The sequence below is a fragment of the Sus scrofa genome, chromosome 1 (genome assembly GCF_054392235.1).
Source record: "Sus scrofa isolate SSC_HxYL_T2T_F1_AM1 chromosome 1, Sscrofa_HxYL_maternal_Yorkshire_Landrace_v2.0, whole genome shotgun sequence".
In the NCBI taxonomy this organism is placed as follows: Eukaryota; Metazoa; Chordata; class Mammalia; order Artiodactyla; family Suidae; genus Sus; species Sus scrofa.
This window is the reverse complement of record NC_139383.1, coordinates 163,697,105-163,722,604: the sequence shown is the minus strand read 5'-3', so window position 1 is coordinate 163,722,604 and position 25,500 is coordinate 163,697,105. Positions and strand designations below refer to the sequence as shown.

The following is a 25,500-nucleotide window of genomic DNA, read 5'->3' as shown; positions in this document are numbered from 1 at the left end:
TCCCTGGCTTAGCAAAAGGAAAGCAAGTCAATAAAAACAACCTTGGCCCAGGTTCTGGTAACTATTCCACTTTTAGACTCCCATTAATTTCACCCTTGAGAAGTGCAGGGACGATAATCTTGCTTTCCTTGAGTCTTAAAATGCATGTTGTCATCTGCCTTCTCTACATGCTATTTTATTTCATTAAGGAGTAAGATTTCTAAGCCTTTAAAATGTTTTGTTTTCCTGGATTGGCTACAGTATTCTTATAGATACTATTTAATACCTTTTTCTTAAATGAAAAACTGCTGAAATGTAACATTTCACAGAACCCTTCTTTATTCTCATACATGTATACTGTGTGTGTGTCTATACATGTGTACTCATATACACAGTTATATAGATGGGGAAACTTGAATGACTTGTTTCTGAGCTTGTCAGAATGGATGTTAAGAGAGTGTATTACTTATTAATATTATTTATTATTATCTATTAATAATTATTTATTAAATCTTTAAACAGTAGATGTGAAAGAATTTTTTCTTATTTTTCTACATCACTTAAAAAAAACAAAACAGGAGTTCCAGTTGTGACTAAGCAGGTTAAGAACCTGACACAGTGTCCGTGAGGACACAGGTTCAATTCTTGGACTCACTTAGTGGGTTAAGGATCCTGAATTACCACAAACTGCAGCATAGGTTTCAGATGCAGCTCAGATACTGCGTTGCTGTGGCTGTGTCATAGGCCATCAGCTGCAGCTCCATTTTTACCCCTATCTTGGGAACTTCCATATCCCCTGTGGCCCTAAAAAGAAAAAAAACAAAACAAAACAACAACAAAAAAAAAAAAAAAAAAAGAGAAATGCTACTCGTGGAAAAAGCTCTAAGAATCTGGCAAGGACAAAACATGCCAGTATGTATTGGTGACCCTTAGAACAGGAGTGTAAGAAAGAGTCTTTGGTCTCTTAGCCCTGTTTTGGAATTTCCTTTGACAGGCAAATAAGCCTTTTAGATGATGTCTTCCCCATCCATCACTTTTCACCTGTCACTAATACATGAGGTAGTGTCACTTCCCTTGTTTTCTTCCTTCCTTCTGAATTTGGCATAGGTAACACCCAAGCCAAAATGAGAGTATGAAGATATCTTAACATAGATTATAAAATATAATTGCATAATACATGGATTCCTATGCCTTTCGAAGCATTAAGTCAAGCAAAGTAGGTTAAAATAGAGCCAAAGCTCTCTATTTTTCCAAATATTTAAAGCAATTCTCATGAATCCTACTTCACTCATCTCCATGTCTAAATATTCTGACTTACCTCCTTCAAGGTAAATAAACTTCAAATTCTCCCTTTTCACTGAATCTGTCCTGAATTTCCTGGTTGAAAGTAAATTCTATCCTCTGAAATGTAATGGCACTTATTTTTTGTTTAAATTACAGTTTGCAGTACACAACTTTTATCTCCCCTAATACTCTGCATACCATTTAGAGCTAAGATCCATGTCTTTCTAGCTTCCAAACCACAAACATTACTTTGAATATAGTAGGTTATCAGTGAAGACTTGATGACGGAATTAATGGATAAGAGAATTCAGGTCCCACAAATCAGCACAGGCATTTCTACAAGCCAGAACTGGGCTACTTTCCCCTTTCTTGCTTTAAATAAAATTTAAAACCTGAGATCATGCCAATATTAGAACAAAAGCAAGTGGCAAGAGAAAAGCAAAAAATTGACATTAACAGGAGTAGAGATAAAAGCCATCTAAGATGGAGCCTCCTCCTACCCAAGAAAGAATGAAACCCTTACAAGGAGAGAGTGAAGAACATCCCATGTCCAAGCTGAGATAGGGGCTGGAGCATGGAAGATTGAAGAGTGAGGATCTACGTGATACAGCAACACAGAGCACCTAACCACAGAGAGTTTGGGTACCTGACCTCTACTATACACGTGAGCTAAAAGAGGAAGCACGTCCGCTGCTCCCACATCAATAACACACCTGTCCTGCATCTCAGGTCTCTCCACACACACCTATGCCATCTCCAGTCTTTAACACAAATCTTCCCCCAATTCAATGAGAGCATCCTCTAATGCTACAGCCTCAGCTTCTATCCCGTCCATAAGTATTTTCTTAGTTAACCATCTTCTGACCATCCAGACTACTCCAAACTGATATTTTCAGTCCTAAACTTTCTTTTGGTTTGCCATTCCATAATTTTAACCACTAGCTGATCAAAGGTTACTTTACAACTCAATGCATCTGAAATTGGACTTATTTCCTCCCTTCCAAGCAAAGCTAGTCTCCTAGTTTCCCATGTTTTTACATGAAACCATCATTTTTCAGTACCTGAGCCACTCTCTGTCCCCTGCATGAATTTTAGACTCCCCTGTGCCCTTGTCCATGCTATCAACACCCCCAGAGATGCCCTTTCTTTCCATTTTCTCTCCTTCCCTCACCCCAGTTTATCTTTAAAAATTCCTTCCAAGTATTCAAGGTCCAGCATGACCTGGTCCTCCCTGGAGCCTTCTTGTTCACTCTCCTGGAGTCAAGGTCCCCTTCATCTCATTTCTGGCTTTTTGGAAACATCGACTGGTTTCAATCTGGTGCCACGACTTGGCAGCTTAGCAACCTTGAGTTGGTTAATGACCCTGAATTTCAGCTTCTTCAGCTCAATAGTAGTTGACATGATACCCTACCCGCCCCCCACCCCACCGGCCCAGTGTTTTACAAGTATTAAACAAGAGGACATGCTTTTACTTCATACACAGTAGGCACATAATAAAATTAGTCAGTGGAGTGTTTGGGTGGGCTGCCCATGGTGGGGAGGGCATTTCCTTTGCTTTGACTAGTAAGGCCGGAGACATATGGGTTACAGTAACCGCCTCACCACCCCACTTCCGCCACACACTCTGCCATGGAAGGGCTGCCTTTGCAATGTTATCTTCCAAGCCTTCTCAGAACATTTTCCCATTATTACCACTAAATGCTCTAAATTAGTTACTAATTAAGAAATGCTGGCTCCACACATTTTAACAGTGTTGCCTTAACAATATCATTTATCCAGAATAAGATGTCCAATTGCTCTTCAACTCTACGCTGAAAACTCAAGGGTAAGGGAGAGCCAAAAGGACAAACAATGATTGACATCTCCTCATGTGAGAGCCCCAGATGAATCCTCTGTCCCCCAAGCTGTCACTATCCATCCTCAAATGTAACTCTATCCAGTGGACACATATGAAGCATATGAAGTTGTAGAACTCAGACAGATTACTAGAACTCACTTCCCGTCAGTGTCCTTACCTGCAAATCAAGGTTATATCCACATCCAAGTGTGCAGGGAGATTAAATGAAAAGACTTAGGTAAGACACTGACCAAGTTCCTCACACATTACAAGCTTTCAGTAAAGAGGAGAAATCAGTATATTTAGAGAGTACCCTCAATTCCTTTATCTTTTTTAAGATCCCACAATCTATTATGCAGATTAAGTTCTGGTTTCCAAGTCCATTCCTTAACTGTTAAATAGATCATCAGCTCCCTCTTTATATTATACACGCATATAATTTTTATAGATCCTGATACGTTGTTAATGAAATACACATGGAAAATTTTAAGTATATTTAAGGTTAATTTTGAAATATGGCTGCTATACTTTTAATTCACTATCATTCTTAGTTTTAAAAAATGAAGCCCTCCAAATCTCAAAAGTGAATTAAATATTCTCACTGGCTGATTAATGTAATCTATCCTTTAAAAATATAAAGGATTAAAAACAACAGCAAAATATGTCTAAGAATACAATCACGAAGGACTCAAACTAAATAAAGTTGGGTAATTCTTTCTCTGACTGGTGACTGACTGAAAATTTCACCATTGTTTTTGAAAAACCCTATGAGCCAGAGATCTCTTTTTTTCTTCTCCTGAAAATAATAACAGTAACAATACATCTGGATGATAAAAATAGGAAAATATTGCCAAACTCATTCTACATCTTGCTAAAAATTGGTATTGTGCCAACCAGAAGTTAGATCTTAATAATTTAGTGCTACCCTCTATCCTGAACTTTCAGAAGAGGTCAAGCTACCTGTTTTCATTTTTTTCCAATAAAAATTGTACATATTTAAGGCATATACAACATAACAATATGTGGAATGATTACTATAATCAAGCTAATTTATACATCTTTTCTTAGTCACATTTTTTTGTTTGTTTGTTTGGTTTTTTTTGGTGATCAGAGAACCAAAAATCTACTCTCTTGGTAATAATACAATACAGGAGTTCCCATCGTGGCGCAGTGGTTAATTAATCCAACTAGGAACCATGAGGTTGCGGGTTCGGTCCCTAGCCTTGCTCAGTGGGTTAACGACCCAGCGTTGCCTGAGCTGTGGTGTAGGTTGCAGACGAGGCTCAGATCCCGCGTTGCTGTGGCTCTGGCATAGGCCAGCGGCTACAGCTCCAATTCAACCCCTAGCCTGGGAACCTCCATATGCCGCCGGAGCAGCCCAAAGAAATAGCAAAAAGACAAAAAAAAAAAAAAAATGCAATACAATGTTATTAACTGTGGCCTTCATGCTGTACATTGGGTCTCTAGACTGATTCATCCTACATAACTTCGACTCTATACTCTGACCAACATCTATATCCCCAGTTCTCCACCTCACCTCTCTGGTAATCGCTGTTCTACCTGTTTTCTTTCTTTCTTTCTTTCTTTCTTTCTTTCTTTCTTTCTTTCTTTCTTTCTTTCTTTCTTTTTTTTTTGTCTTTTAGGGCCACACTGGCAGCATGTGGAGGTTCCAAGGCTAGGGGTCCGATAGCAACTGTTGCCCCTGGCCTACGCCACAGCCATAGCAACATGGGATCCAAGCCACGTCTGCAACCTACACCACAGCTCATGGCCACACTGGATCCTTAACCACTCAGCGAGGCACGGATCGAACCCCCATCCTCATGGGTCCTAGTCGGGTTCGCCAACCCCTGAGCCACGAGGGGAATTCCTGTTCTACCTATTTTCAATTGGTTGTCCTTTGGCAGAGATCCGAATACCTGACTTGGGACCCAAACTACAAAAGCTTGCAGGGAGGGAAGCCCATCTTGTTCTGGCCATGGTGCTCAGGACATGTGTTGAATAGCTTATTCATAAGACTATTGCCTATCCTCTCCTTCGCTTTCATGGCCAATCCAAAGTGGACTCCCTACTAAAGACCTGCAGACAGCATTTGACAGGTGGCTGCACACAACAGCAAATTAGATCTTGAGTGGCAAAATGGAATCTTTAAAATGTAAATATTTAAAGAGATTTTGCTAATCAACACTCTTAAGTCTCACCAGTCAGTATATACAAAATTATTCTTGAGCTTAGCTACACTTAAAGAGAATGGGAAAACTAACACATGGATATTTTTCTTACCTCATGACCATTAGATACTCCTTATATAATACTATAAATTGTTCTTTTATAATATGGAAAAAGCACTATATCAGGTAGCATATAATGTGCTCAGCTAGATGTCTATTTAGGATATAATTTGAGAAACACCAGATAAGAAACACAGAGTTCCAAATTATTTCCTTCCCTAGACACTCTCTGACATTTAAAAATTTTGTCATTAGTCATTTTGTGTCAAAATCATAGGAAATAATAATAGTGACAATACTAATAATACTTACCATTCCCTAACTACCATGAGCCAAGTTCTATATCTGTATAATCCCTAAACCATTCAGCAAAGAGAATAGTATTATTAACTCAATTTACTACTCAGGAACCTGATATTCCGGGGATTGAGCAGTTGATGTGACGTTATGAAAGAAGTAAAGGCTGTAAAACCCAAGTTTTTCCAACATACCATATCCAATCCATGCGGCTATTACTGAGAGGACTAACTCAAACAACAATCACTGGTAGACATAGCAGAAAATACCTCAAGAGATCATTTGATTCTTTTTGAAATGACAGCTTGAAATTTTTGAAGCATCCTTTCTAGTGAAACTTGGATGAAGCAAAAAATGGAGCCAGTGCTTGAACCCTGCCCAGGACTCACTAATAAATCTAGATTTGGTGTTACAGAAAGGACTCTGAACGTGCAGGGTTGAGACGCTGAGCCTAGCAAAATGAAATAGGACTATATTGCTGAGATGGAGCACAAAAAGGGATGTGTCTGGCTCCTGAGCCCAAACATTGCCAACATCAGTTTAATCTAGGCTCAAGTTATCGTTAAGACTATAGTGCTTTCTCCCACGACACTCAAATTCACGATACATTTCTTCTAATCAGAATGATAGCACCTCAGGAAAAATGAAATTGATTCACAATATTATTTAGTATTATATATTGAAACAATATTATAGAATCAAGAAATGGAATTTAAAATGGTACAAAAATATGATAAAGCATTTCACAGTTGTTGTAGATGGATAAAAAGTTAAATAACATTTTCACTTACCTGATGGAACCACCTGTATCATCTTTTTCCAGGGTCCGTGTGGGAAAGTATGAAGAGAGCAGGAATAGAAGCCAATATCTGCCTCAGAGGCATTATGAAAGGATAGGCTCATATCATTAGAGGCATTGGTTAAATTTGAAAAGTAAACCCTGTCAGCATAGGGCTTTCTCACAATCACACCGTAAGTAGGGTTGAAAATGGCTATGGACTCTCTCTCCATCATATTGATCTTGAACCACTCCATTTGGGTTAAAGTGTTCATTGATGGATACACACATTCTAGGGTCATATTCTCAGCAAGTTTAACAGTTGTGTCCCAAAATACTTCTTCACATAGAGCTGAAAAAAACATCATCACATTAATTCAATTAGACTTGATGATTAAAACACCAAATAGACATCTTAAGCTTATTCTAATCTTTCCAAGACCTAGCAAGATAGCAAACTGAGATCATGCTAAAGGCTAACAGTCTCTACCTTAGTCTATAAAGGCTTCCACTGCTCATAATTGGTATTTTCAACTTGTAGTTTTTCTGAACAAGTAAGAAATTATCTAAGCCAACTAAAAGCATTATAAATTCTGAACATGTCACGCTGTAAGACTAAAAAAGGAATAAATTCTTTAAAAGAAGACATTATCGTTACCTTTGTACACATAAAGAATAACCAAGAAGAAAGTAAGATAATCCATCTTTGGAACCTGTTTGGGAGGCCGATCTATAGAAAGACAATTTTTATCTTGTTACATGCAGAGCCTGGCTCGATGCAATGTTTCCTTCCTCTCAGATTCTATCAGCAGTGTCTTCTTTATCTGAAGTATGAACACAGGAAAAGGGTCTGAGCTTCAAAGTCAAATTTATTCTCATACAAGGATGGGCAGATTTAAATTTCTTCTCTCTCAAGGAAATAGCTTATTGTCAAGCTTTCATCTTCCACAGAGATTCATTCATCGAAAACATTCTCTGAGTGTGCGCTCTGTGCCCAACTCTGCTCTAGGCTATGAGGATACAACAGTAAATTAAAAACAAACAAACAAATAAAAAAAACTCTTGCCATAATGGAATTTATAGTCTAGTGGGAGGACACAGAAACTAAAATAAAGAGGTACAAAATATACTTTGGTGGTAAGTGCAGGAAGAAAAACAAAGCAGAGAAGTGGGTACAGGGCTAGGGGTGGCTTGTTTTCTCTTAGACAGAAAAACAGGGAAGTCTTCCCTGAGCATGTGAGATTGGAGCAGGGTCGGAAGGCCATGTGTAGGGGCCCATGGCTCCACCAGCATGGACAGCCCACAGGGCATGGCCTTCCTGTGACCTCTACCTCTTTGTTGTTCTTAGGCCTTTGCTTCAGGGTAATGAAAGGACAATTGAAGGCCCTCCAGTTACCAAAGTATTGTGGCTCAGGGCATATACAAATTTACCATTATTGTTACTTTTTTTAAAATTTATTTTATTTATTTATTTATTTTTGTCTTTTTCTAGGGCCACACCCAAGGTGTATGGAGGTTCGCAAGCTAGGGGTCTAATTGGAGCTGTAGCCGTCGGCCTATGCCACAGCCACAGCAACGTGGGATCTGAGCCACATCTTCAACCTACACCACAGCTCATGGCAAGGCTGGATCCTTAACCCACTAAGCAAGGCCAGGGATCGAACCTGCAACCTCATGGTTCCTAGTCGGATTCCTTAACCACTGAGCCATGACGGGAACTCCCTATTGTTACTTTTTAAAAAAACTTTTTATTTTGAAATAACTATAGAGTCACAAGAAGTTGCAAAAATAGTACAGAGAAGATCTGTGTACCCTTCACCCAGTTTCCCCCAGTGATTACATCTTATAGTAGGTTCCTCATTGCTCCCTTCTCTCTCTTGTAAAATAATAGTTCTGTTTCCTAAGAGCTTGCTGGAAACACATTAACATGTCAGCATAAAAATATTCTATTGCCTCTATAATAAAAGAGATTGTAAGAATGCATTTGGTTCCTGATGAGAGGATTGAAATAAAAGGTGGGTAAAAATTGAGAAAAGGGAAGTGCTTCCCACAATTCTGCCTAATGCAACTGTGAACCTCCTATGTAATTTCATTCAAAAGTTTATCAGTAGGTGTCTGTTCCTGAACATCAGTATCAGTATGGGCATTTCATCAGGAGATACGAAATCAAGTATGAATCAAAAATGTAATGATGATCAGGAGTTCCCACTGTGGCTCCATGGGTTAAGGACCCAAAATAGTCTGAGAATTCGAGTTCAATCCCTGGCCTCACTCAGTGGGTTAAAGATCCAGAGTTGCCACAAGCTGTGCCATAGATCACAGATGTAACTCAGATCCAGTGCTACTGTGGCTGTGGCACAGGCCTCAGCTGCAGCTCTGATTCATCCCCAAGCCTGCGAACTTCCACATGCTGCAGGTGTGGCTGTAAAAAGAAAGACAAAATAATGACAATCAGAACAAAATTATAATGCAGCCATATAATAATATACAGTGTTGCTTTATGTTTACATAGCATTCTATTTTCTAAAACCTTTCACATCTATATTAGTTGTGCCTGTGATGGCTTTGTGATATAGTCAAAAGCGATACCTGTCGGAGTTTCCGTCGTGGTTCAGTGGTTAACAAATCCAAGTAGGAACCATGAGGTTGCAGGTTTGATCCCTGGCCTTTCTCAGTGGGTTGGGGATCCGGCGTTGCTGTGAGCTGTGGTGTAGGTCGCAGATGCAGCTCGGATCTTGTGTTGCTGTGGCTGTGGCATAGGCCGACGGCTACAGCTCCAATTCGACCCCTAGCCTGGGAACCTCCATATGCTGCATGAGTGGCCCAAGAAAATGGCAAAAAGACGAAAAAAAAAAAAGAGAGATACCTGCCATTTCTTTTTTGTCATTCACTTGTTTTGCAAGTAATTCAATGAAACAATTTGCACAGGAGAAAGACATGGTCTCTGCTCTTTAGTCATGCATAATGTATTGGGCCAGGCAGATTAAAGGAACAATTATTGTAATAAAACTAGATCATCTCTATGCAAGCCATTTAGTCAAATTTTACAATATCCTAGAGAGGAACAGTTCCTTCCAACAGGTTTGGGAAAGATTTCATAGGAAAAGCATACCACACCCTGGTGCACTTTCAACCTGAATAAGACTTTCCAAGCAGAGAAATTTGAAGAGGAGATAAATATGCAACAACATGGGGTATTTTCAAGAAATGATGTTACTGCAGTCTAGGGAGAGGGAAAGACAAAAATGAAATTGGGTCTGGATTGAAAGTGTCTTGAATGGCATTCTTGATGCCTTCAAACTTGGCATCTTGCTTCTATATGTTACTCTAGTGCCAAGCAGTTTCCTGGGACAAGTGTCTATGGTGTAAATACTGATAGCTCTGCAAGGAACTTTTAAAAAAATCCTTGTAGCTGGAGCAATTATGGGGAAATAGGGACAGAAAATGAAAAGAGATTAGATTGTGTAGATAGATGTGGTGAGGTTATCATGTTTGCCATCATCGACTTTCTGATATAATTCTAAGAGCAAGTGGAAGCTATTGGAGGCTTTTAGCCACTAGAATTATATGATCTGATTTATACTCTTAGAAAGGTAGCTGAATATCACTCATGATGAGAGAGAGGAGAGGGTAGAGAAAGAGGGGAGGGGGTTGGAAGGAAACCTGTTTTCCCAACATGGAATGTAAATAATTTCCTTTACCCTGATTGGATCTACTTAGTCTACACTTGGTTTCTCCACCTCCACTCCCTAAATTAGCCATAGTTGTCAGTGGAATGGCTAAGTTTTGTCATAATGTCTCTGTGGGGTGGAAGAAGTGGATACCCAAACCCATGTACGTTTTTGTTGGGAGTAAGAAGAGGAAAATGGGTGTCCCAATCAAGGTCCAGTTAGGAAAATAAAGCCCATACTCATTGGCTCAATAGAAGGTACTTTATAATAAAAACTGCTAGTGAGGGTTAAAGGAGAGCAAAAAAGTGAGAGGAGCATAAGGAGAAATCCATTTCTGCCCTTAAGGTTAGAAGGTCTATGAGGGTCCAGGACTGCTCATTTTGGAGGCTGCCTGACTGAAGTTGAGGCCATGGAGGAAATGAAGCCCTTCCAAAGATGTCTGCTAGAAAAGATCGAGGAATGGACCCACAAGAAAAAAAAAAAAAAAAAAAGGCAAATGACAGGTGAGAAAACTTATGCCCATTCACCGCCACTACTTACATTGTACTGGTACTTTTAGCCAGAGCAATTAAGCAAGAATTTAAAAAGCATCCAAATTGCAAGGGAAAAAGCAATATACAGGTTCAATATAATCCTTATCAAAATTTCAATGGCCTTTTTTGAAGAAAGAGGCAAGCTGATCCTCAAATTCATATAAAATCGCAAAGGTAATTGAAAAAAATAAAAAGTTGAAGCACTAACACATTTTTATTTCACAAATTAGTACAAAGCTACAGTAATCAAACCAATGTGGTGCTGGCATAAGGACAGACATATAGACCAAGAGAATAGAATTGAGAATCAAGAAGTAAACCTGTATATCTATGGCCAATTGATTTTCAACAGGGTGCAAAAACTCTTTAATGGGGAAAGAATAGCCTCTTCAATAAATGGTGCTGGGACAACTACAACTACATAGCAATACTCAAAAGAAAGTTGGACCCTTAGCTAACACCACATATAAAATTGATTCAAATGGATCAGCAGCTAAATATAAGAGCTAAAATGGTAACACTCTTAGAAGACATAAGGGTAGAACTTCATATGACCTTGGATTCAGCAATGGAATCTTAGTTTTCACCAAAAGCATAAGCAACAAAAGAAAAATAAATTTGACTTTGTCAAAATTAAAAACTTTTGAAGTCCCTGTTGCGGTGCAGTGGAAACAAATCCAACTAGTATCCATGAGGATGCGGGTTCGATCCCTGGCCTTGCTCAGTGGGTTGGGGATCTGGCATTGCTGTGAGCTCAGGTCACAGATGTGGCTTGGATCCTGCATTGCTGTGGCTGTGGCGTAGGCCAGCAGTTATAGCTCTGATTAGACCCCTGGCCTGGGAACTTCCATATGCCACAAGTGTGGGCCTTAAAAGCAAAAAAAAAAAAGGAAAAGAAAAGAAAAATCAAAACCACACAGAGGAATCACTTCACACCCACAAAGATAGCTATAATAAAAAATAAATAATATTAAAGAGAATGTATATAAATGTAAGGCTGAGTCACTTTGCTGTACAGCAAATATTGGGACAATATTGTAAATCAACTATACTTTAATTAAAATTTTAAATATAAGAAAATTAATAGTGTTGGCATGGATTTAGAGAAATTGAAACCCTTATGCATGGCTGGTGGAAATGTAAAATGGTACAGCTGCTGTGGAAAACAGTTTGGCATTCCTCAAAAAGTCAAACAGAATGACCATGTGACCCAGCAATTTTACTCCTAGGTTTATGCCCAAAAGAACTAAAATAAGTACTCAAACAAATACTTGTAGAACAATATTTATAGTGTCACAAGAGTCAGAAGGTGGAAACAACCCAAATGTCTACCAACAGAAGATTGGATAAATTGTGGTAAATCACACAATGGTATATTATTCAGCCATAAGAAGGAATGAGGTATTGATTAACACTACAGTGTGAATGAACCTTGAAGACATGATGCTGAGTGAAAGAAGGCAGACACGAAAGGTCACACACTGCAGGATTCCATTTACATGGAATATCCAGAATATGTATGTCCATGTTGGCAGGAAGCAGATTCTCGGTTGCCAGGGAGTAGTAGGAGGGAGAAATGGGAAGTGACTGCTTAATGTAAGGGGTTTTTTGGTGGGGAATAATGAAAATGTTTTGGGGCTTGATAAAGGTAGTAGCTGCAGAACGCTGTGGATGTATGAATTTCCACTTAATTGTATACTTTAAAATAGTTAATTTTATGTTATATGAATTTCACCTCAATAAAAATAAACATTAACTGCTAGTGAAAGCAGGAGTCCAAATTTACCTCAGGCCTTTCCAACTGCAGAAGCCCCCACATTTTGCTGTTGGCCTTAAATTTATTGGCATCACTTAATTCCCCAGCCACTCTCGTCTGCAAATACACAGTGTCATGGTATATTCTAAGACCAGAGTCCAGGGGCACAGTCTTTGAGTCACAACTTTCTGACAACAGCTGGAAATAAATAATGCAGAAGAGCATAGTCCAGCTTGTCAGATAAATGATTTATAATATAAAAAATTTAAACTTCATTTATAAGATAAATAAGTCCTAGGGATATAAAGTACAGCATGATACTATAATTAACCTTGATTTATGTTACCTATGAAAGTTGTTAAGAGAGTAAATCCTAAGAGTTATCACACAAGGAAAAAAAACTTTTTCTGTTTCTATTTTTCTATTTCATCCGTGTTCACTCAGGTTATCGTGATATATTTCATGAGGTATGTAAGTCAGATCATTATGCTGCACACCTTAAACTTGTATAGTGCTGCATGTCAACTATATCTCATTAAAACTGGAAGAAAAATAAGTGAATGAGAGAGGGGTGGGGGAGAAGTGGGGAGGAAAAAAATGAGGGTGAGGACTGGGTAAAGTTGTACAGGTGGAGAGGTAGGAGACACAGGGCCAAATCAGATGTCTGCTATGGTACACAGGTCACTGATTGTGGACCCTAAAAGTATTAGCTGTAACATAGCCTCTTCCACTCTCATCAGCTCCTACTGTCAGGCCCTGAGTGAAGTGCCTCCCCTGGGAGGAAGGAATCAAGGGTGGAGGAGTAGGAGGGTTTCTGGGAAAGGGGGTTTGCTGATAATAACTTGCAGTAACTCCTGCATTTCCAGGGAATCTGAAGTCACCCTAGCTAAGCGGTGAAGAGAGCAGAAGTGCACCTGCATTCAGAACTCAGGAAGCTGGAGCTACCAGGTTTGAATGAAAGATGCCAAAAGACCTGGGGCTGAAGATCAAGTGCTTATAGCAACTTTGCTAAGGATGGACCCTATTTATCAACATCTAACCAAGGCAAACAGAGACTGCACCAGAACTCTTTTTGTGGTGGAGGTGCCATTTCTGCGTGATTTATGAGGGATTTTGGCCTGAGGTTTTTTTCCTAATAGAGCTGTCTGTATAAAAGAGCTTCATTCTCAAGGATGGCATTAATCAAAATATTCTGGATTTCTCTGCTGCTGAACACATCCCAGCAGACCACAGACATGTGACTTCATCTCACAAGTTCACCTCTGACTGTGGGCCCTAAGGTGATCTGGGCTGGGGGACCATCTTTAGACAAGTCGTTTCCTTCTAGCCATTCCGCAAGAGCTTCTCTACCTCCTTGCCTCACTGCCCTGCTTTCAGTGAGACGTTGTGCTTCCCAAATGCTGGCACACAGAGAAATCACTTCACATCCACAAATGCTGAAATGGGGAGGGTCCTAGCCTCCACTCTGTTCCTCAGCCCATACTGAAACTCCCTGCACACCGGAGTCTCTTCCTGCTCCTCACCAGCTCAGACAACTACCCACATGGCGGGAAGTAGAGGACTGGGAATCAGAGGGCTGCACTAAACTTTAGGAACAAGGGACTGGGACTGGGAAGGTCATGGCTCTGTGGTCTTTGTTCCTTCCCTTTTTTCAGAGGCCGGAGCTGACTGGTACCTGTGGTGGAAGGTCCTAGGTGCTCAGAGGCTCCTGCTTCCAGCAAGACCAGTGGGAGCAGCATGATCTAGGTTTCTGCTCTGTGCCTCCCAGGGTCTCTTTAAGAGAATCCTTCTAAAGAAGGGCAAGCCCCCTTCAGAGACATGCCCCCAGGAGTTCGACTACCTCTTGAGGGGCCATAAAAACTCACTTCCATTCAAAGTAGAGACTTCAGTTGGGCTCCAGTGGTAGCCTCCAGAACGAGCCAGCCCACTGCCCCATCTTTGGAAATAGTTCAGTGGGAACCCAGACAAACCCATCTGCCTCATATCATCTCCGGCTCTTTCTGTACCACAGTGGCGAGTTGCATCAGAGCCCACATGTCCTGCAGAACCGAAAATATTAACTCTCTGGCCCTTGGTAGAAACAGTTTGCCAGCCCTGGCCTAGGGCTATAAATATTTGGATAGAAAACCTTTATTATTGAAGTTCATCTTTGCTCAGACTTTCCTGAAGGAGGGAGGCAGGTTAAGCCTGATAGCCCGATACTGGGAAAATAGTTCAATTTTCTTATTCAGAAGACCCATACTATCAGATTTTCCTAAGAACAGACTGAGAAAAGAACTCTAAGTGACACTCTTACTAAACTATGCCCATCATTAAACTTACAGGTCTATAGTGATCAAACATTCTGCTAAGTTACAGCTATCCCCCGTGGCTCTTTTCCTGCTTATGTATCTGGTTGTCCTGTTGTAGCAACAGCCCCCATTCCCTGCACATTATTAATTTTAAAAGTGTGAACTCAGCCACATCCAGTCTTTTTTTCTAGAAGATTACTAACCTTGAGATGTGAGAGTTCTGCTTGCTCTGATGCTCCTTTCCCGGTGTGTGTCTTGGTTAAGGACTTCCTGTTTATCACGGCCTCTTTGCCTCACCCCCTTTCGGTCAAGGCAATCGCCCCATGTTGGCACCACAGGAGAAGCTGGGGCGTTAGACCCAGGGCGTGGCTTTGAGCTGCTGTCTCCACCACAGCTCTCTCAGGTCGGAGCTGAAGTCAATCACTAATTTTTCACTAAGGAGGATTAAAATCACTCAAGAAGTGTCCCTGCTTCTTGAAGAAGTATCTCTACCATTTTAGCTACTCAGGTTCATTCCAAACTCAGATGCAGTTCTGTCCCTCTCTTTTCCCCTCTAAGCTTCTACATTTTGAAAGGATGTACTTTCACTGTGAATGTTCTTACTCTGAATTGAAACTACACACAAAAAAACTCAAAATTGGTTACTTTGCCTTTTCTTCCCCATTTGTTTTCCTGCCAAAGCCTTTCAGAGTCAGAAGTCTCTTCAGTGCAGGAAGCTTATCTCTGCCCATATCTAAGCATGTTTCAACCCTACCTTCTAGATACTCTTCAGTTTTGATTTTTGAATCTACTCTTCTCTGATACAAAAAGCACACACGTTGGCGGTTTCCTAAGAACTGTCCCCACAAGTCTGTCAGCTTTGTTTCAGACACACAATCGTTTTTACGTTGTTCCAGAAGACAGCAAAGTTAGTTTTATTTTTTCGTTTAATTTATGAGACAATAAAGGTTCCCTATTGGTTAAACCACCATGAAGGATTATGGCTAATCCTTTCTTTTAATTTATGAGACAATAGAGGTTCTCTATTGGTTAAACCACCATGAAGGATTATGGCTAAGGTTGAGTTCACGCAATTCATGGACGTACTGGGGAGAAAAGATTGCATCCAACAGAAGAGAAGGCATTTGCTGGGGGCTAACCTGCCCTGGACATTGAACTCTGAGTCACAGACTCTTCTGCAGACCACATGTATGCCTGAGAGCATGGGAAAGACCATGAAATGCTGCCTTTCATCACATGAATATCTTTTAGGCACTTAATTATGGCACAGAGGAAGTTTCCTAAAACACCCGCCTGCCTCATGTCACTCCCTTCAATGCCTCACCATCCTCAAAAGAACATCCAACTTCTTACTGACTTACAAGGTCAGACACACTTGAACTCTGCCATTTTTCCCAGTCTCACATCTTACAACTTCGCTTACCCGCATCCTCCTTCCTAATAATTTAGACCTTGGGGAAGATATTCTGAAGGGCAGTGCCTTTGCACATGGGTTTCCTCTGCCCTCCAGTCCATATCAGCTCAGACATGCCTTATAAAGTCCTTTCCCTGAGCACCCCCAAGATGGGCTCATTAATCTTCCTGTGAGTTCCCTAAGAACCCCAGCTATATCCTGACTGAAACATATCACATCCTTATAATTGCCATTTTTTTTGCTGCAATTCTTATGATACCTAAATAAATTCCTTCAAGGTGGGGATAAAGGCCCATCCATTGCTCCATCCGCAGAGCCTTGCATGGTGCCTGGTGTGTGGTAGGTGTTCCATCAAAATTTGTTCAATGCGAGTGAAGCAATGACTACTGTTAGGTTTCACAGCATGTGATCTAAACACTAATTACAATCTGGAGTCCGTCCCATGTCCAATGTGTGAAATATTTTTTGCCTTTTGTCTCATCTATTTCTCCAATGAATGACACAAAAATGCCTTGATCCAATCAACCCAAAGACAAACTTTCCCCTTTGGGGCCAACTCTTTCTCAAAATGACACAGTAATCCTTCAGTTGAACCTCAAATATTGGCTGAAACTGTCTTTATCTATCCAGACAATTCACCTCTCCATAAAAGGCAGAGCCTATTGTAATGGTATGTGCTGTTTACATCCATGAGTTCTATGTTTAAAAATCTGTTTTTCCTGACACAAAATCCAGACTTTTCTGGTTTTGGTATCAAGGTGATGGTGGCCTCATAGAATAAGTTTGGGAATGTCCTTTACACTACAATTTTTTGGAATAGTTTTAAAAGTTTAGGTGCTTTGTTTTGTTTTATGGCTACACCTGCAGTATATGCAAGTTCCAGGGTTAGGGACTGAATCTAAGCTTCACCTGTGACTGATGCCACAGCTGTGACTGATGCCACAACTATGGCAACACCAGATCCTTTAACCCACTGGGCTGAGGATTGAATCCTCACTTCCACAAAAACCTGAGCCAATGTAGTCATATTCTTAACCCACTGCACCACATGGAAATTCCTGAAGGGTAGATATTAACTCTTCTCTATATGTTTGATAGAATTCACCTGTGAAGCCATCTAGTCTTGAACTTTTGCTTGTTGGAAGTCTTTAAATACAAATTTCAACTTCAGTACTTGTGATTGGTCAGTCTGTTCATACTTTCTATTTCTTCCTGGTTCAGTCTTAGAAGATTGTACCTTTCTAAGAATTTGTTTATTTCTTCTAGGCTGTCCATTTTATTGGCAGATAGTTGCTTATAGTAGCCCCTTATGATCATTTATATGTCTGTGATGGCAGCTGTAATTTCCCTTTTTTCATTTCTAATTTGATTGACTTGAGCTTTCTTCCTTTTTTCTTGATGGGTCTAGCTAAAGGTTTATCAATTTTCTTTATCTTTTCAAAGTATTAGCTTTAATTTTTTTATTACTCAATGAATTTATTACATTTATAGGTGTAAAATGGTCATCACACTCCAATTTTATAGGATTTCCATCCCACTCAAAGTATTAGCTTTTAGTTTCTTTGATCTTTTCTATTGTTTTCTTCATTTTTATTTCTGCTCTGATCTTTGTGATTTCTTTCCTTCTTTTCTTTTTTCTTCTTTATGATTTCAAAATTCTGAGTTTTGTTTGTTCTTTCTCTAGTTGCTTTAGGTGTAAGATTAGGTTGTTTTGGGGGGATTTTTCTTAGTTTCTGTTTATAGCCTGTATTGCTATAAACATCCCTCTTAGAACTTCTTTTGTTGTGTCCCATATGTTTTGAGTCCTTGTGTTTTCATTTTCACTTGTCTCTAGGTATTTATTTAATTTCCTCTTTTGTTTCTTTATGATCCTTTGGTGGTTTAGTAGCATATTGTTTAGTCTCTACATGTTTGTGTTTTTTGCATTTTTTTTCTAGTCTCATAGCATTGTGGTTGGAAAAGATGCTTGATATGACTTCAATTTTCTTAAATTTACTGAAGCTTTATTTGTGACCCAGCATATGATCTATGCTGGAGAATGTTCCATGTGCACTTGAGAAGAATGTGTATTTTTGGTACTCCTAGATGGAACATTTTATAAATATCAATTTAGTCCATCTGGTCTAATGTATAATTTAAGACCATAATTTGAAAAGATACATGCACCCCAATGTTCATTGCAGCATTATTTACAATAGCTAAAATGTGGAAGCAACATAAATATCCACTGACAGAGGAATGAATAGACATGGTGTATGTGTGTGTGTTATTATATACATAATAATGGAATATATATATATATATATATATATATATATGACTATTTACTCAGCCATAAAAAAGAATGAAACAATGCCATTTGCAGCAACATGGATGGAGCTAGAAATTAGCATATTAAGTGAAGTAACGTAGGGAAAGATGAATATTCTATGAGAACACTTATATGTGGAATTTTAAAAATGATACAAATGAACTTATTTATAAAACAGAAAGAAACTCACAGATTTTTGCAGGGAGCTGAGAAAATGCAAGGACTCAAAAAAGGACCTTGCCTGATGGCAGAAAAAACTGAAGGCAGGTTCTTAACCAAGAAAGGGAGCCCACCCGAATGGTACAGCCGAAGGTGAGATTTTGGTCAGGAAAAAAGCTCACCTGAACAGTACATGGCAAAGGTGGGCCTCTGGTCAAGATGAAAGCCTACCTGCATGGTACAAGCCGAGTGCAGGCCTCAGGTTACACAGCTCTTACTTTGATGTTGATGGGGAAGAATTAAGGTTTTCCTGGGAAAGCAATTTCCATGTTTGCACTGGAAAACATGGATTGTTTCTTGGGTGACCTAGTCTTTCCTGCTGTTTCATTTGTTATTCAGTTTTTCTCAGTCTTTCCTGATCATTTACTTATTATTCTTATTTCCCATTCTTATTTTCCTGTGGTGATTTGTGATTTAACAAAATTACAACAATAATATAATAAGACTTTCATCCTGAAGGACTTTCCCCTATTTAAATCCAACTTAGTTAAAACATAGTGTTTATCTATTAATTAGTTACACAGTAAACTTTAGAATTAGGATTTTAATGAGGTTCATAGAAGTTAGACATATATTATTCTTGACCAAAAGACACCTAGCTATGAGTTATAGAAGCTTTTAAGTGATACCTAGTTAAGTTGGCTTATATTTTCTTACACTGTCTCCCTGCCATAACGCTTTAAAGATAAGCACCAGTCTAAAAACAAGATTTGTGAATGCCGAATTCTTGTGTCTGTGAACTCTTCAAATTGTAAAGACTGGCTGGCCATGGGATGATTTGTACTGTCTCCTCCTTTCCATGATGTATTGTACCTAACTGCCCTTAAATTGTACTCACTAAGTTTAGTTAAGATAGAGATCTTTAAACATGATGTATTGTACCTAATTGCCCCTAAATTGTACCCACTAAGTTTAGTTAAAACAAAGATCTTAAAACATGATGTATGGCTGCTATACCATGTAATAGTTGACCAATGTACTTTTAACACTGTGATGTAATCTGTAGCAAAAAGCTGCCTATATAATCAACCACTTATGCCAATAAAATTTGAGCAGTCCAGCACCCTGAAAGAAGGGACAAAGAGGCTGTCTGCGTGATTGTACATTCGCTGACGCCGCATCCCTCTCCTATCGGGGAAAAAGCGTATGCTCCCTGGTCGCCGGAGCTGGCCTCCGGCAGATTTTGAAAACAAACTTATGGTTACCAAAGGGGAAATGTGAGGGAGGGATGGATTGCGAGGTTGGGAGTGGCAAAAATACTGTGGAATATGGAATGGATGGTCAATGAGGACCTGCTGTATATAGCACAGGGAACTCTACCCCATAATCTACAATAACCTATATGGGAAAAGAATCTGAAGAAAATGGATGTGTGTGTAACTGAATCACTTTGGTATATGGTATAAATTAATGCAACATTGTAAATTGATTATACTTTAATGAAATTTTTTAAAATGAAAAAAAATCCATATTTATATAGACTAGGGGCTTTTCAATTGTTCTTTTACCATCAGTTCCTAATTCTTCATCTACATGCAAACACACATACATCATCATCAATAGCCTCAGCATCACCCATATCCCACAATCAATTTTTTGCTATTATTAAGGAAGGAAAGATGGATACAGCTTTTATTGCTCCTCTGTAGGGCCCATCTTGAGCTTCTTCTTGGGGCTCTTGAACGCTTGTAATATAAAGAACTGATACAATCTGCTTTTCACCTACTCCTGAAGTGACACAGCTTTCTCAATATTTTGGCCCCAGGAAGGCAAAATTGTTCTTCTCAACATGAGTCTACCTGATCTTCCTGAGCAAATAGGGGAATTGCTAAAACATCACATGATCAACAATGAATCCAAAAAACAAATGATAACAACAACCTAAGCAAATGAAACTGGCTTTTGCCTCAAGAGAATTGTTGTTCTAAGGGTTCCAACCAGAAGGAAAAGAGTGAAGACAACGAAAATCAGTGGGGCAGGATGAAGGGAAGCTACTGCTCAGAGAGATAAACAAAAGTCCTCTCTCCAAGCTTTGTAGTGACACTTATTAAGTGCCTTTTCAACAGTTTAAAAGTAAAAACACTCCCTAACATTACTATTTGTTGACAGAAATAGAAAGCACAGCTAAAATCATCACATTGTTGGATGGAGCCTTAGACTAACCACTTCCTGCCTCTTTCCTCTAAGGTGGCCAGGGCACAAATTCATTATCCTAACAAATAGTAAGTAAAGGGAAAAGCAAACATTTATCCTGCCTTTCCTGTACAATTTGCATTTTAGGGTGACCTAAATTTTTCTTTATAGAAAAATTCTGCTACGAAGTGGGGAAAAAAAATAGATATTTTCAAATCACTATTTGGCAACCCTATTAAAATGATAGATTGAGACAGTTGTTACCAGATGCTAAAGCACTGGGTGTAAGGTTAATGGGAAATTTATAAAGACATATACTTGTGATTGACAATAGCAGAGCCCTCTGATCAACCTTAACCTCACTAAGACAGTGCAACCAGACAGGAGGTGACTCCAGATATGACATAGTAGAAGGAATATAGCACCACCTGGGAAGAACTCTTACCAAAGTGATGGAGCCTGCATCCAGCCCAGTCTCTGGTGTCTGGGAAATACAGGGAATAGAAGGATAGGGACCATGAGGAAGCAATGAATTGAACACGGAAAGCAAGAGACAGGAAAGAACAAATGTCTCAGGTTGTTGTCAATAAATAAACAGCAATTATGATTAACATGAGAAAATATCACTTAATCTAGTAAATGCCCCAAAGGCACTTGACAATTTTATTTTTTAGTCTTTTTAGGTCTGCACTTGTGGCATATGTAAGTTCCCAAGCTAGGGGTCAAATTGGAGCTGCAGCTGCTGGCCTACGCCACAGCCACAGCAATGCAGGATCCAAGCTGCATCTGCAAACTATACCACAGTTCATGGCAACGCCAGATCCTTAACCCACTGAGCAAGGCCAGGGATGGAACCTGCGTCCTCATGGATGCTAGTCAGATTCGTTTCTACTGGGCCAAGACGGGAACTCCCACGCTTGACAATTTTAAATAGGTTTTCCTGATAAAAAGAGTGATTTTTAAATTTAATTGGCATAATAAAAATTGATTAGAAACTAATGGAAAACCTGATAGTAAGATACTATATATAAAATAAATAATTTGAATAAATAATTTGAATAAGAAAAATAGAAGAATCTTAAGTTTATAAATAAGACAAGGATGACCACTATCCAATGCCACCATATGACATTGCTCTAGAAGTTTTAACTGATGTTACAAGTATTTTAAAAAGGAGTAGGAATTGTAAATATTTAAGAGTTATTATAAATTTACTATTACTTGTAGATGATCAACAATTGTATAGAGAACACAAAAGAATCAAATAAAAAAACTGATGAAAGAATAAATGAGATGTCTAGCAAAATATTTTATAAGGCTCAATAGCTTTATTTTATGTCATATCCAGAAGAGTAGCAAAAAGTACACATATATAAGTCTATGCACATACATATGTATGGATGAATATATAGAAATGTTCCTCAGGAATCTGTAGTAATTATACACCTCTGTGAATTCAATGAAAGGAAATAACATAAGTCTCGAATAAATGAAAGTAACACACTATGTTCCTCTATAGCCAGAAGCAAGTTAAGGAAAACATTTCAAAAATGTTTAAATTTGCCTGGAATTTTATAAGTTTTTACATTCTTGAGCAGGTCGGGCTGGGGAGACCCTTGAGATGGCAAAGGCCATTGGAGGCAGACGTGGCTACTTTTTTTTTTTAGTGCTTAGTGTGGTTTGTGTGTAAGATTGTTCACAAAACGAAAATTTTTTCACTGAGCAAGAGCTTTGTTTAAATGCATAATAGAAAAGTGCATTTTTTTATAAGAAGAAAAATGGAGTAAGTCACTTTGCACTACCAGATATTAAAATATATTTTAAAGTAATAACATGAAAGAATTGAAAATTCAGAAGCAGACCCCAAGAATTACAGATATTTAGGGGTCAAGGTTTGAATATAACTAGATAACAAAGAACACTCATAACTTCATCCCCAGGCAGCCCCTGAAGGCTGGGAAATGGTGCTGAATGTGATTCTGGGGAACCTGAGAGAACTTCCCTCACTGTCCTTCTACACCAACACCTTCCTGCCACATGTAATGCAGTGTATTTCTCTACCAGACCACGTGTGGAGCAAGTGTTCTGTCATTACGGCCTGTACAGTAGGTAAATATACCCCAACTTACACCCATTCATTCTGTGACCTGCTCCTGTCCATTATCCTTTTAAGTTGCTTCATTCTCAACTTAGAAGTAATTGGAGAGTTAGAATTAAGAACCCTGACCAGGAGTTCCCATCGTGGCGCAGTGGTTAACGAATCCGACTAGGAACCATGAGGTTTCGGGTTCGGTCCCTGCCCTTGCTCAGTGGGTTAACAATCTGGCGTTGCCGTGAGCTGTGGTGTTGGTTGCAGATGTGGCTCAGATCCTGCGTTGCTATGGCTCTGGCATAGGCCGGTGGCTGCAGCTCTGATTCGACCCCTAGCCTGGGAACCTCCATATGCCGCGGGAGCGGCCCAAAGAAATAGCAAAAAGACAAAAAAAAAAACCAAACAAACAAACAAAAAAAACCCTGACCAATAACTCAATGGTTACAGCAGCACACATTCCAAATATAATAATAATTTGAATAAGAAAAAGTCTAAAATGAGAGAATATGTTTTATAAACCTGAGAGTGGAGGTAGATTTTGGTTTTACATAAAAAATTTTGGAGATTACAAACATATATCAAAATATATTAAGATACATATAATGAGATATGTGTATATATTTATATACATATACCAAAGCCAGCGAAAATATGACAGTTTTTCTACCAAAAAACCTTAAAACTGTGGCATGGCAAATTTCACACACTAACAAAGCCAAAGGCAGGACAACTGGGAGAAGAATATATGAAAGTTACAAGACAGAAGTATGTTTTCCAAGTGCAAAATACTTAAAAATCAATGAACAAAAAATCCCACAAATACTCTAATAGAAAACAAGCAATAGAGGTTAAACATCAATTCACATCAGGAGGACTATAAATAGAAAAATGTAAAAAGTTGTTTGGTCTCACCAATTATAATAAATAAAAATTAAAACAATGACACAGTAATTATTGCATGTCAAATATGTAACTATATAAATGAAAGGAATGGTAGTGATCATTGTTTACAAGAGTGTATGGAAACATAAATGCCAGGTGCTGTGAGTGCAAACTTAAACAGGTATGCATTTTCAAGAGTTCCCATTGTGGCATAGGGGGTTACGAACCCGACTAGTATCCACCACAATGTAGGTTCGATCCCTGGCCTCACTCAGTGGGTTAAGGATCTGGCATTGCTGTGGTTGTGGAGTAGGCTGGCAGCTGCACCTCCAATTCGACCCCTAGCTCAGGAACTTCCATATGCCCTAAAAAGCAAAAACAAACAAAAACAGATATGCACTTCTGTTATGTGCTCTAACACTGCAGATATGTGTTAGAGTTAAGCAATGACTTATTTTATCCTCTGACCCAGCAAGGTGGCCTCAATATATTTATCCCAAAGAACTATAAATTTAGCAAATTTAGCAAAGATCTGTGTTTTAAAATATGTAAGTATCTACTACAGCATGATTTCAAAGAATAAAAATTGAGAACAATCTACATGCCTTTCTTAGTGGACTGGCTCAATTAGTTGTGCTAAATCCTTAGGTAGGGATGCTCTTTGGCTGCTCAATGGTTATGCAGATCTAAGTTTAGACATTCAAAATATCTGTATTATACCAATTACAGAACTTTGTTCAACACACATACGCTCATAAAAACAGGACAGAGAATGATCCATTCTAAAAAGTTCCACACAGTCTGGGAGCCCACTCCCTCTTCTCACCTGGTTTGGCATTGCCAGGCCCAGCAGGCTGCCCTCAGGAGTCCCTTTGGCCACTGTCTTCTTTCTCTTTCATTTATAAACCTCCCCCTCTCCTGATGACCTCAAGCTTTCAAGGAAATACATACTTGCACATACATTCTCAGGACTCCTGACCTGAGCATCAGGCCCGGGTAAGTACTAAGTTCTTCCTTGGGAATTTGTTCTAAAGACTCCAGGAAGCAGCAGACGGCCACACTCCAGGGATGGATGGGGGCCTGCAGATAATCACTATCTCTTCCCCACAGCCATTCCCTGACAGAGCTCATCCTTTCTCCTCTGCATCCCACATTACTTTGTGCTACTGCTATTGATAACATTCCCTCTGCATCATGATTAGTTAGTGAAAGAGAGCAAGTTACTCCTCTGTGAACAGAAGAATGTAGGCTTTGCAAAGAGACCTGAGGTCAAACCCAATACATCTCAGACTAGCTGTGGGACCTCCAGTTCCCAGTACCGTGATGGCGGCACAGAGCCTGCCAGCCCCAGTGGAGCACCCAGGCCAGCAAACTCCACCTTCCTGTTATCTTGGCCAAGTGACCTACACTCAGCTGGGTACTTTTAAGCAAAAGAAGCAAAATAAGCTCTGAATAGTTTATTAGGCATCCAGTACTCTCAATACTGCTACATATCAAGTAATTTAAAAGAAATTTTTTTTTTTACTTTCCAAAACAGCACAAAACATATATGTGCTAGGATACGGGGGACAAAGAATATCATCTGACACCTCAAGAAACTGAGGATGTTGTGGCCATCAAGCCATCAGCCAGAGCATCTGCCCCTGAGAGTGCACCCTAGATTGTTAAGGTGCACATAAAAGGAAGGATTTTGATGAGCCCAGACTTTTGCATCTTCCCATACTTAGAAAAGTGCTAAATTCATTAACTTGAGATGTTTGGTTTTCTTTAACTAAGGGTAATCGTGTTTTTG

At 39.3% G+C, this 25,500-nt stretch overlaps 1 protein-coding gene across 4 annotated transcripts in view; it reads right to left on the bottom strand.

The window, feature by feature from the left end:
- The window catches only part of CD226 (CD226 molecule), a 106,959-nt gene extending 82,246 nt beyond the window's left edge, over positions 1 to 24,713 (bottom strand). For 2 of the 4 annotated variants that reach the window (XM_021099289.2, XM_085018120.1), the window contains exons 1-3: positions 24,535 to 24,713; positions 7,065 to 7,230; positions 6,420 to 6,758 (exon numbers count right to left, since the gene is read on the bottom strand). In XM_021099289.2, coding sequence (XP_020954948.2) covers positions 6,420 to 6,758; positions 7,065 to 7,110 — 385 coding nt within the window. In that variant the 5' untranslated portion in view covers positions 7,111 to 7,230; positions 24,535 to 24,713. Of the gene's footprint in view, positions 1 to 6,419; positions 6,759 to 7,064; positions 7,231 to 14,860; positions 14,910 to 24,534 lie in introns of those variants that run through there. The other 2 variants (XM_021099286.2, XM_085018117.1) reach the window with 1 other exon arrangement.
- Between the last annotated feature and the right edge of the window lie 787 nt (positions 24,714 to 25,500).